Source organism: Phalacrocorax aristotelis, chromosome 3, assembly GCF_949628215.1.
Source record: "Phalacrocorax aristotelis chromosome 3, bGulAri2.1, whole genome shotgun sequence".
Classification (NCBI taxonomy): Eukaryota; Metazoa; Chordata; class Aves; order Suliformes; family Phalacrocoracidae; genus Phalacrocorax; species Phalacrocorax aristotelis.
The window spans coordinates 62,304,481-62,316,892 of record NC_134278.1 but is presented as its reverse complement, the minus strand read 5'-3'; the positions used below and the strand labels follow the sequence as shown (position 1 = coordinate 62,316,892).

At 46.3% G+C, this 12,412-nt stretch overlaps 1 protein-coding gene across 2 annotated transcripts in view; it reads left to right on the top strand.

Annotated features, from left to right (window-relative positions):
* Positions 1 to 12,412, top strand: part of MOXD1 (monooxygenase DBH like 1) — a 67,942-nt gene that overhangs the window by 10,939 nt on the left and 44,591 nt on the right. The window contains exon 1 of one of the 2 annotated variants that reach the window (XM_075087650.1): positions 6,357 to 6,695. The exons of the other annotated variant lie outside the window; for it this stretch is intronic. Within the exon in view, the coding sequence (XP_074943751.1) occupies positions 6,426 to 6,695 (270 nt within the window). The 5' untranslated portion in view covers positions 6,357 to 6,425. Of the gene's footprint in view, positions 1 to 6,356; positions 6,696 to 12,412 lie in introns of those variants that run through there. 2 annotated transcript variants of the gene reach the window in all.

The following is a 12,412-nucleotide window of genomic DNA, read 5'->3' as shown; positions in this document are numbered from 1 at the left end:
ACTCTGCCTCCTGGTGCTACCCTATTGAGGATGCTCCTGAGTGTTGACAGGAGCTGGGGAGCAAAGGGCAAAGAGATGATGCCTTTCTATTGTTCCTTAACGAGACAATTAATTATGAAGATTTAGCCTGATTATGGGTAGTGACCTAGCACCTAATTTACCCGTGCTGGTGTGTTGTGGCATTGAGGCATTCTTACTAAAGGACAGCCCAGCAGAGCTGCGTGTTCTGTCTATTTGCAGGCAGGATATCCCGGAAATCCATGAATATTGAACGTTGATTATACAGTACTAATCAATGCAAAGTCTTTTATAAACGTTGTATAAACCACCGAGCCAATAACAATACCATCTTGCTAACAGAAGGCAACAAGAAATCTGTTCTCACCTGTGAAAATGAAAGGAAGCACCTTTTATTTACCCTGTAAATTTAATGATTTCTATCCCCATTGGAATGACCTACATAAACCTAGATTTTGACAGGATGCAAGAGGGTTAGAGAAGCAGCTTGCAGATCCAGCTGGAAGCTTGTTACAGTGGGAGACCACCTACACAGAATAAGCTCAGCTTCACTGATGATCCTGTTTGTGTTCAATGTAGATGGGGGACGGAGAGCGGGAAGGTTTGTGGGTTGAACTTGGTGGTGTCTCCGAAATGCTGAGCCAGCAGAATGGGCTCCTGGGGAACATTATTACCAGCACAAGTAAGAGGAGCTGGAAAACTCTTCTGTGTTGATCCAAGGCCAACTTTTCTTCAAGAAGAGGAAGGTGGAAATGTTCCACCTGTGCCTCCGCCAGCGCCAAACATTCCCTCGGGCACACGCGGTGATCTGGCTGCTCTTAAACATTTGCTTAAAGTATTAAAAAACCTTCAAGTTAGGAACAACTGTTTTGTCTTGACCTACCTGAGTAAGGTGGGAGAACAGAGCATTGTGCTTGTTTTACTGATGTTTATTAAAGCTGCGTTTAGGAGAACAGCAACATGGCCACGCAAATACACCAGAAGTTGTGTATTCACCGTTCCCATGCACTCCTGTGTCTTTCTGAAAAGTTATCAAAGGCGTTGGCTAGGTCTGAGAGGGGAAGTACATGGCTCCATTGCGCCTTCTGAAAATGGACACCCTCTAAAAACGAGGTATCAGTCAAAGTGGGGATACAAACTCTCCAGCATTTCAGCATACTTTTTTTCTTTCTTCTGAAATTTGCTCTATTACTTCATCTTTTGGTCTTTTAACGTTTTATTTTTCCCCTTGTCCCTTTTCCGCCCCATTTCCCTAATACTTGAAAATTATTTTTACATTGTAAAGTGGAAAATGCCTACAACTTAATTAAATTCATTGCTGCAAACACAGTAACTACATGAAGACTTTTATAAGTCTTTTTAATTCTCTTTCTATGCATTTTATGTACCGGGTTTGCATTTTTATTTTCTTTTGCTGGGCATAGGAGAGAAGAAGACACAGTTGGTTTTGCTTTCAGGTTGGCATACCAAAGAGATACAAATTTTTCTTATGAAGTAATATACATTAATCACTGGAGCTGGAAGCGACGTTTGGCACCAGCGGGTACCGAGGAGGTGCATTTCTACCTTTCTGTTCCTGAAGCAGCCTGACCTTGGCTCAGGTTAGGATAGTTTTGGGCTCTCCTGTGCTACCTACAACCTACGTTTTAAATGCTCTGTTAAACTCAAACTAGTATAAATAAAGACTAGCATACTTTCAGCTATTCTTATGACGAGTTTGTACTCATGTTGGTTGATGTTTTAAACGACTTGCCTGAGGACAGAAAAATAAAACCAATGTTAGAAAAAAATTATTTTCCTAATCCTGTGCTCGGGGCACTAGCAGAATGATTTAGCTTTCTTTTCCACGCTGGCAGGCTGGTTTCTGCAGGCCTTGCCAAATTTCCAAATACCTTGACTCAAGTTCATAAAAACGTCTCACTTCTCTTGGGAGAGAAAATTGGAGGGCAAGAGTTTTATTAGACCAGTTGGAAAAGCCGACAGGCTTTACAGCAAAGAGTCTCTCATTTCTCTTGGTTGTGGTTGTTGTCTTTTCCCTTCTTTTACGAGTACCTCTGCGAAAGGAGGCACTTAGCTGCAGTCAGTCGTGCAGTGTAATGCTGGGAGCTGATTCACAGCAAGTGCCTCAAGGGCATACCTCAGCAGTGGCATTTCTACACGGTTGTATCTCCTCAGGTGTGGGAAAGAAATCGTTCCCTTTGCATGAATTTAACCCGGTCTCAATTTTTATACTTTTCACTGGGTGTATCTGTTCTGGCACTGATGTTCCCTCAAGAGGAATACCTTTTAACATATGTACATTTAAGTATAAGTACCATTTTTAAATGGTTACTTATGCTTCGTATATATCTCTACGAAGTTAATACACATGTAATTACAATTCTACCTGTCTGTCCATCTATCTGTCACACAGGGCATACAGAGTTCAAATGCTTTTTGCCTAGGTTTCATAGCAGCTTTTTTTTTTACAGTAATCGCTATGTACTCTTCTTCACAGCATTACTCACAGGTACTTCGTGCCACGCTTGTACGCAATGCATTTGCATGTATTTCTTGCAAGTCCCGAGAAGGTCCTTACACAGACGGTTTCAAATGTTTCTATACTAATTAGATGAAGGGCATCTGGCGCAGGAGGCGTGTTTATGTTTTAAAGTAAGCTAAGACATTATTGTTGTTGCTCTGGATGAAACTCAGTGTCACTGTCAGCTCCAAGTGATTTTTAAGATTTTTCTGAGGCAGCTTAATTAGCTCACTGGCTGAGGGCCAGCTTTCTTCTGCATAGTCACAGGTTGTTGTTTCAGCTGTGCCGTGTTCTTTCTGTCCTTCCAGTTTCGGGAATTGATGGGTGGAGTGTCTCCTACAGCAAAGTGCACTGGTTTGTGTCAAGAGATATCTACGTTTTTACTAAGTTTCTAATGCTTTATAGATTTTGTGCTTTTTTTTCCTCAAGTATTTGTGATATGAATAAAAAAGTGCCATTTTTAAATCAGTATTTTAGTATATGAACCATGCTGTGCAATGGTGCAAGGGAGCAATTGGCAAGATCATCTTCAGTAATGGTAGCAAGAGATTTTAAAAAGAAGACCAGTCACTGAATCTTTCTGGTTTTGGTTAGGCGACTGCCTTCCTCTCGAAGAGAAGCGGTGCAATTGAGTTCAGCCAGGAGAAGGTGGTAATCTGATGTTGCCCTGTGCTCCTGCCAGCACCACTGCTTCTAGGCCAAGGCTCAGACTTAGACTGTTTTCTTCAGATGAGTTTGGTCTCTTAATGATGCAAAAAAATTTTCATGAAGTCACCAAAGTCTCTTAATGCGAGTTTTGGGAATTGTACTACTCTGCCCACAAAATGCCTCTTCTAACTCTACTAGGAAAGTTTTATTACATGAGTATTGTTCTTAGGATTATAAATAGCAGCATGTTGAAAAAGGTTGGTTTTGTCACAGTATTTGCAGATCAAGTGCGCAGCTCTGCAAAACTGTTTGGATGGTTTGTTTTAATGGAAAAATATCTGCTGGAGATTGGAAGGCAATAGGGCTGCTATTCCTGCACTTGTACTAGTCCAAACGTGGCAAGCGTGATGGGGTGAGCAGGGGTGCTGAGTGCAGTTCCATTGCTGGAAGACAGGTTACCATCACCCCCAGGTTTTGGTAAAAGGCCACAAGGGCTTTGGGCATAAAGTCTTCAGAGCTGCTGAGAAGCAGCGAACTGACCCTCAAGCTGTGTGGAGAGAAGATTATTCACTCCCATGGGAGATTTCAAGAACTCGAGCATTGTTTCCATTCCAGCTCTCAGCCTCCAAAATGTCATTTTTCTCCTCAAAAGAAAATAAAGCCTGGGAGAAATCTGGGGTTAGCTCCAGAGCCATGGAAGAGGGATGTCGCGGCCACAGGCTCTATCTGCACGGGACACTCGCATGCTGGGCTGTGCAGGGGCTGTCCACTCTCCACGGCCCCTGCAGGGCACCAGAAACACCAGACTGTTTTCTGTGAGTGTTACCACTTATTCCAGACCCACTGTAACAAACCCCTGGCTTTTCTGAGATACTGCAGTTTGTCCAAGTCACCAGGTAATCCTTCTGTCTTGGCTTTTGGTTGAATTACTGGTATGATCTCAGCTGACCCCCAAGTTTGAGTTCTTTAGAGCTTGTTTTCAGTTTTCTGTCTGTGCCTGTTTGCTGTAAGAGGAGCAGGGAGTTGGACGGAGGTGCAGGGGGTGGAGGCCAGGCTTTCCGTACGGGGGTGTGTGCAGCCTTTACTAACAACGACCTCTCCGGTGCACACCGGCCTGCAGCTCTGCTTCCCTCATGACACCCGCATCCAGGCGAGCTGGGGAACCCTATTGCTGCTTGCTGTGCTGCGCAGCATAGGGCGCTGTACGGGATATTCCGTCATCCTTCCCTGTATAACAATACCCCGTGTTGTGTACAGGCTTCTAAATGTCGTCAGTACCATCCTTACCAAACTGAGACGTCATGGAGCACTTTAAAGTGAGTATTTTCCATTATTTTGTACAAATGCTTATACAACACTTGCTATAGAAAGCACTAGTTAGACTTTGGTGCCCACTGTGGTGGTCGAAAGGCAGTGATCCTCCTACCAGGTGTGTAATTCAATTGTTCTTTCTGAGGGTAAAGTTGCTGTAGCGAGGTTGTCATGTCCACATGACTGAAACTTTGTCTCGGGGTTTCTGTTATGTAAGAACATAATATATAGTCGTATAAGAAATTTAAGAAAAAAGCTGATTTTAAGAAATGTCCTTCATTCCTTCTTTGCCCCTGCCCCCAGAAAACATAAATGTATTTTTTTTGTAACTGTCCTAAGGATCCCTTCTTTAACACGCAGATTTCCAAAGGGTGCGTCCCCCCAGCTGAGTGCTGAGGTCACACCTTTGGCCTTGAGGGGTATCGTGGACTTGCAATTTCTGCTTAAATTAATCCACATCCACTTGTAGGCGTCAGTAATTTTTTAGAAGACAATCTACACACTCAGCATCTCATCGTTTACTATTTTGTCAGTCGTCTGAGTTTGAACCTTTGAAGTTACTGCTACAATTGGAAGAAAGGTCACACCAATTCTATTCCTGTAAAAATTATTTTCATTTCACCAGTATCTCATTATTGGTTTTCTTTCATTTCTTATGATGTTTTAGGTAAAAGTAATTTTTGGTGCTTATCACTTTTTTATGCATGTTCTTTCCTAGAAATTGTTTTGTAGTTTGATATATTCCTCACATCACAGTAGGTGGTGATATTCTGGAAGCCCCGGCGATATTTGTGAAATATTTTCATGCAAAAGCCTACAAAGGAAGCATTACTAATTTCGCTTATGTACAAGTTTGATTGGTTTTCATAAAATTAATGTTTAATTTCTGTTGAGCGCCAGGCTCTTTCTCTGACGTTTAAGCACAACTCAAACAGCATAACTTCAAATTAAAACTGATTTCGTATTGCTCGGAGCTTTCGAGAGCCAATACGACTGGCGGCGGACCACGACCTTCCCGTTTCGGGTGCTACGCTATTTTTTCCTTTCCGTACACGTTTGCAGGGGGCTGGGGAAACATGCCTCCAAAAACATCTTTCTGATCTTTCCTGCCGAAATGGCGGTGGCGGTGCGCGGCCGGGAAGGGGATGGACCTTCTCTTACTGGTGTGTCTGGGACGGCACGGCCAGGCTGGCCGAGGGATGGTGGCACCGGCTGGGGGGTCAAGGGACGCGGGTGGGCTTTGGGGCTCTGCTTTTGGAGCCGTCTCGGGGCAAATCACTCTGGGGGAGGCCTCGTTTTCCGCTTACGGAGCACAGCCAACTCTCCCGACGGGGGATCTCCTGCGCAGCCCTCCGCCCGCGGCTCCCCGCGCTCGCACGAAGCGGAGAAGCTGGTGAGAGCTGGGAAGCGCTCGTTCAGCCGCCGGGATGCCTCCCGCGGACTTCCTCCACTGGAGTTAAAGCTCCCGTTGGGCTGGGGGGGCGGTTCCAGCCAGCAGCGGGGGAGCCCGTCCACCACCGCCTCCTCTCCGCTCCCCCCCGTCGGGAGGAAGGTTTGCGCTCGTTAAGGCGAAGGGCGAGCGCCTCGCCGGCAAGCCCCCGCGGGAGCACCGGGGAGCTCGGCAGGTGCTGCCGGCGCGCCGGGGGCTCGGCCCGGCCCCGACGGGCGGCGCGGGAGAACCGGGGGCGGCCGCCAGCGCCGGGCCGGGGCGGCGAGGGAACAAAGCGGCCGCCGACGAGGCCGCGCTGCCCCGACGGGGCCGGCCGGGACGGTGCCGCCCGCAGCGGGGGCGGGGTGACGGGGGCACCCGGCCCCCCCCACCCCCCAACCACCCACCCATCCACCCACTCCCCTTCTCCTCACGCGCACACGCGCGCCCGGGCCCACGCAGAGACAGCGGCGGCCGCCGGTGCGCGGCGGGAGGAGGATGCGGCGGCTGCGCCCCTGGGCGCTGGTGCTGGGCGGGCTGCTGTGTGCCGCCGCCGCCGCCGGGCCGCCGCGGAGCTACCCGCACAGCGCGGTGCTGGACGGCGCGGCCGCGTACCGCCTGCGCTGGGGCCGCCGCGGCAGCGCCCTCGCCTTCCGCCTGGAGGTGCGCACCCGCGGCTACGTGGGCTTCGGGCTCTCGGCCGGCGGCGGCATGGCCTCCGCCGACATCGTGGTGGGGGGCGTGGAGAGGGGCCAGCCCTACCTGCAGGTAAGGCCCCGCTGCCGTCCCCTGCGGGGGGCAGCGCTGCCGGCACCCCGCTCCCGCCCCGCGTCCCGGCTCCCCTTTGTCCGCCCGCCTTCCCCCTGCTGCCTCGGTGTCGGGACGCCCCTCTATCCCTGCCCCTCTTCTGAGCCTCCTCGCCCCTCAACCCCGTACCTCCGCGCCTCATCCTTCCAGCTTTTCGGTTATTCCTATTGTTCTGCGTGTGTCCCGTCCCGTCCCCGTCCCCCCCCCCCCCCCCGTCCGTCCCTGGAGGAGCTCTGCCTTTTCGGTCCGCTCCCTGCCAGCCTTCCCTCTAAACTACTACACGGGTTTAAAGGTGTCGGGTTTCCTTCCTCTTCATCCCGAGAGCGCAACAGCCCCCTGCTCTCTCCTTGGGCGCTCTCTCCCTGCCTGCCCTCGGAGCCCAGACCCGAGGAGGGGAAGGGAGGGACGGCAGAGTCTCTCGCAGCGAGGTGCGGCACCCTCCCCCTCCCCCTGCCAGCAGGCGACCGAGCTTGGATGTCCTGGTGCGCCTCTTTGTAATCCCGCTGGCGCGAGGGCACGATCCCACCAGCTTCCCAGCCTGCTGACATACCCGTCTGCTGGGGCGCAGGCGGTGCTGCTCCTGCCCCTGGTGTTCCTGCTCTCCTCACCTGGAGCTGTTCTGACCCAGAGATTGAAAAGGACCCACAGAGTAACCACTGGGGCTCCAGCTACTTGTCCTTGGTCTGGTAAAGCAACCTCAGAGGAGCCCAAGTGTATTGGCATAATTCTGTAGGTACGTCTCTGTAGTTGTCCAGATATTGCCAGGGCTGCGGCTGGGCACAGGAGTGTGGTACATCAGCTCCGCTGGGGCTTCCAGCGAAGCATCCCCTCCACGGGGCACCGGTGGCCGGCGGGGTAGGAGCCATGAGAGGGGAAGGGACCCACACCTTTGGTCCCCGCTCAGCGACCTGAGATCCAGCCTGGAGGAGCAGCTCTGGGGCGGGGGGAGCAGGGTACACCTTGTCCCGCGGGTGAGTGAAAGGGGAATCAGGCCCAGCATGGCGACTTGTCGCTCCAGTTGCCTGAATAATAACTTCTAGAGAGACAGTTCAAGAGCAGAGCAACACCCAGTTGTTAGAAGTCTGTCTTTTCATCGTCGTGCTAGAACTAGTTGATCTTTGAAGCTGCTGCTTAAATTTTGCAAGGTTTTGCTTTAAGAATATGAATTTTGACTAACATTTCATTATAAGAAAACGAAATACTTGATATGCTCCCCCTACTATTTGTCAAGATTTTATAAAATCAAACCTTTTCCAGGAAAAGGAAGTCTTTAGCATAATTTTTTTCTTTTCTTTTTTCCCCTATTAGTTCACTATGAGAAGTTTAGGAAAATATTTGTTTTAACTACTCTCTGAGTGATGATTTTTAGAATATTTTTCCTCCATATTTCAAAACTAAGGTAATTTTTCCCAGACCCTCAGTCTAAATCAATCAACAATAATAATAGTAATTTATAAAACATGATCTGGTTATCAAGCAATGAGCTCTTAGCTCACAGAATGTAAGGCTTGCTGGAGCTTTACATTTTAGAAGATACACCTATTAACCATTAAAAGAAACACAAACTTTGTGCTTGGTTAGTTCATAGATCCTGTTATTAGGGTAAAGCAAGCCTTTTAGAAAGGCACTCAAAGCTAGCGTGAAGACATCCAGTGATAGAGGATGCATCACTTCCCTTGATAGTTTGTGGCAATGGTGAGTCTTTGCTGTTCCTGCTTTCCAGTATTAGTTCATCTGGGTTCAGATTCCGGCTATGTATTTTCTCTACTATATTACAAAGTCTACTTTCCCCCATCCCACCTCCATAAAGTTATTTATATGCTGTAATCGAGTCAATCCTCAATTTTCTTTTGCATAAAATAAACAGATCGAGCTCTTCAAGTATCCCACTGCTGGACATTTTTTCCCAGGGCTCAAAGCACGTCTGTGGCTCTTTCCAGCACCTCTCACAGGTTTTCAGTGTCCTTTAAAAATGGCTTCATACAAATTCCATTCTTCTTTGTAAGATTTTATTCACTGGCATCCCATGACAAATACAACTGCGATAGAAAAGGAAAGGGCCGTAGCAAGCACCTCCTCTTACAGAGCACCTGATATTTTTCCCGAAACGCTAATTTAGCACATGAACAACAGCTACGCTAAGCGCTACGAGTTATTTTGTGGAACTTCTGAGTAGGTAAGGCACAGAAGAAACACTTCTATCTGTTAAGCTTGCTTGCAGGCTGAGGTTTTCTCGATTTTTTCTTCAGTTCTAGGCAGCAAGGTTTCTTTTTAAACTGTAATGACATCCTTTAAAAAAGTTGCTCGGTTTAAGTATTTCCATACTGGCACCAACAAGGAAATGCCAGGTACAAAGACAATGGAGAATCAAACTTCATGCAAAAGCTTCTTCTGGCCAGTCAGCAGGGATTGCTATAGAATGAATAACTTGTTCTAGGATGCTATTTCAATAACCTCTAATTCTTCCCTTTACTGGACACACATATACAGTTAACATTTTAAAAACACGTTCTGTGTTAAGTGTACATCATCATCATTTACATTATTTACTACTAAAAAAGAATTTTTCATAGATAATACCCTTGAAAGTACGTGGTTTTATGCCTAGCTGCGCTCTATAAAATATGTACACCCTATAATGAAAGAACTTACTTTTCTTTTTGGTTTTAGAAATATGTTTTTATTCCATGATCATCAGTTGGAAAATGTGCATCGTGGTCTAAACTCTTCGAAGGGTCATTTTTTGGTTTCTTTGAAAGTTCTGAGATGCTTGTTCATGGCCTGATTTTCAGAAGATGTCCTGAAACACCTTTATAGCCTTTCAAGTGGGCATTGAAATTGCTAGTCTCTTGGGAGAATTTAGCCTCCTTTCCCCCCCTTAAATTCTCTCTCCTCCTTTAAAAATAGAAAGTGTTTGCAGAGGAAGGAGTTCTCTTCTGGGAGCAAACATGTAAATGTAGTCAGACTACAGCTGTCAGGAGAGGTAAAAGCAGATACTCCTTAGTCTGTGGAGGATCGGGGTGTTGAGGTAGAGGAAAACTTCCAGATAGTTTTCAGAGATGAGAAAAAACGTTTCCTCTGGCATTTATTCTTATCGTCTCAGCGCAAGTAGGTGCTATTCCCACCGACAGCACGCAGTGCTTTCCTTGGAAAAATCTGGTGACTCAAAGTTCTGGATATCCGAGATTGGGTTTGACTTCCTTAGTTTTTAGGTGTATGCTGAACTTGGGTGTAATGAGTTATTTGTTTTGGTTTGCTTCTCCGTATTTGAGCTGTATTTGAGCTAAAAGGGTGTCTGGCATAATAAATAAAGGCTAAAATGATTTGAATGCCTGAGGTTTAGTTCCTTCTAAATATATCAAGGTGAAAAGTGTTTTGATGTCATGAGAGAAGAACAAGCCTTCATGGTGTACCAGAGTAGTTTTTTGGAGAGCATTGAACAATCGGAGAGTTAGACATTTACTGTCCTAATGTTTCAGAAGTTCAGTATTTGGAATGGGGACCTAGACGTATTTTGGGAGGATGTAGAGGACATAGCATGAATACATATATACAGATATACATATACATATATACATGTATGTATATATACATATATACATAGAGCTTTACTGCATTGTTGTGAGGGACACACCTCTACCAAGCAGAGGGAGAAAAAGACGGACATCCGTGAAAAAATTATTCTAGCACGTTACTGAGAGCCCTGTGGTGGTGACAGAGTGGCAGATTATTTGGGGTTTGGGTGAGCACGTTTGAGAACAGGTGGAAGATACCAATGGGGGCTGGTGTTGGAAAGCTGGGAGCTGCCTTTGTCTCTAGAGGGATAGGGTGTACTTGGAAGGGGAGTTTGTATGTGGCAACATGTTAACTTGAAATATCACCGTGGTCATTTGCAGCATGTGTTATTCTTCATAAAAGTTCTTGGGGCAGCCTCAGCTTTTGCATCTAGTTTTCGTTTCTCCTTCCCCCCCCCCCCCCCCTTTCTTTCTTTCTTTTATTTTTTTTTTTAAATGCATCTCTTTTGTGCTTATGAATTGACACAGCATGCATTTTTCATGCTAGACCCATGCCTTTTCCTTGGTCTCCACCCCTGTCTGGAATTGTGCATCCCCACCCACAGCACGTAGCTGCTGAGAGCCCCATTTTGGGGAGAGTAATCCTCCTTGATGAATGCCTATTTTGTGCAAGTTATACAAGAGGGTTGCATTGTTCGAATCTTCTGTTGAACTTGCACAAAAATAGTCCCTACTCAGGGTGAATAGGGACTGTGTGTCACTAAAAAGTACTTTATTATTCATTACAGCCTTGCTTGTTAACTGTCACCCAAACTAAAGAATATCTGTTATCAAATGTATCCCATAGAGTTAGCTTAATTGCTCATAGGGAAGTACTTGGAAGAGATTTTAAAGGACGGACAACAGCGAGCATTCTCTATGCTTAACGATATGCTGCTTTTAAGTGCACTCATGCCAACAGCAACAAAAGAAGTGTTTAGAAAACAACTTGAAAGGCACCAAGAGAGAGATGCAAAGTGAGTGCCACACTGACATATCTCAGTTGGTGCTTTGTTGGAGGTATTTCATGCCTTTGGGCAATGGGGCAAAATCTCCAGATGACTAATGAGTCCCTCTTGGCTTCCATGTGGGGCATAAAGAGACACTCCAGCGTACATCTCCGCTGGCTGGGCGCTTTGCAGTTCCCTCTCAGAAGTACAATAGTTAGGACAAGGAAGCAACAGCTGGTGAACAAAACATGAGAAGAATTCTGTAGCTCTTGTATTTTGCAGGCTTTGGGGGGCTATTCTGCAAGTTTTGTTTTGTTCTTTGTGGTGTTTTTTCTTGCCCTGTGGATTTTGGGAACACCAAGGAAATGAAATTTCCTTAACACTCCCCAAAAATAAGTACCTGGAGCAGAATGGACATGTAGCCACCATGAGTGATGCAAAGGCTTAAAATAATGGGGGAATGATTTCATTCTCAATATAAACAAGTATCTTAGAAGTAGGAGAGGGAGGAGGGGAGATTTTTGAAGGAACATACAGAGATTTTGGGAATGAGTATCGCTGATAGTTGTGCGCAAAAATCCCTTAAGTGTTTTTCAAACTTCCTCATAATTGAAGTAATTGAAGTAATTAAAGTAATTAAAACAAGAAAACTTGTGCTGGTTAACTGTGGCTCCCATGTAAGGAATGTTCCTTGTGATAAAGTATAGTTGTGAGATTGGATCACGCAGCATCTCCTACTTACAGGTTTTCTTCCCTTTAAAACACATTGCTACATGTTTTGTCTAGTCAGTTTGTGTTAGGACAGCCTTTAATCTAGCTTTATAGCTTCTGATAAAACTAGAATATAACCTCTTAAATGAAGATTTATTCTTGATGTAAAGACTTGGATAGGTCCTTGGAACTCTGCTGCGAAGTCAAATTATCCACGCCAATACGCGATGTCGTATTTTAACTTCTAACCGCTCGTGCTTCTTACACCTTTGTGTGGTAAATCAGAAAGCTCTCCCCATTTCGGTGTTTTTCATTTGTGTGTGGAGAATGCGATATTTTTATCTCTCCCAGGGGAATGCCACAGAAACCAAGGGTACAAGCCAACAGACTGCCAGCTGTAGGCTACCGGGAAGCCGCCCCAGGCAGCATTTAGCTAGATACAAGAAATACGCTGAAGTCTATT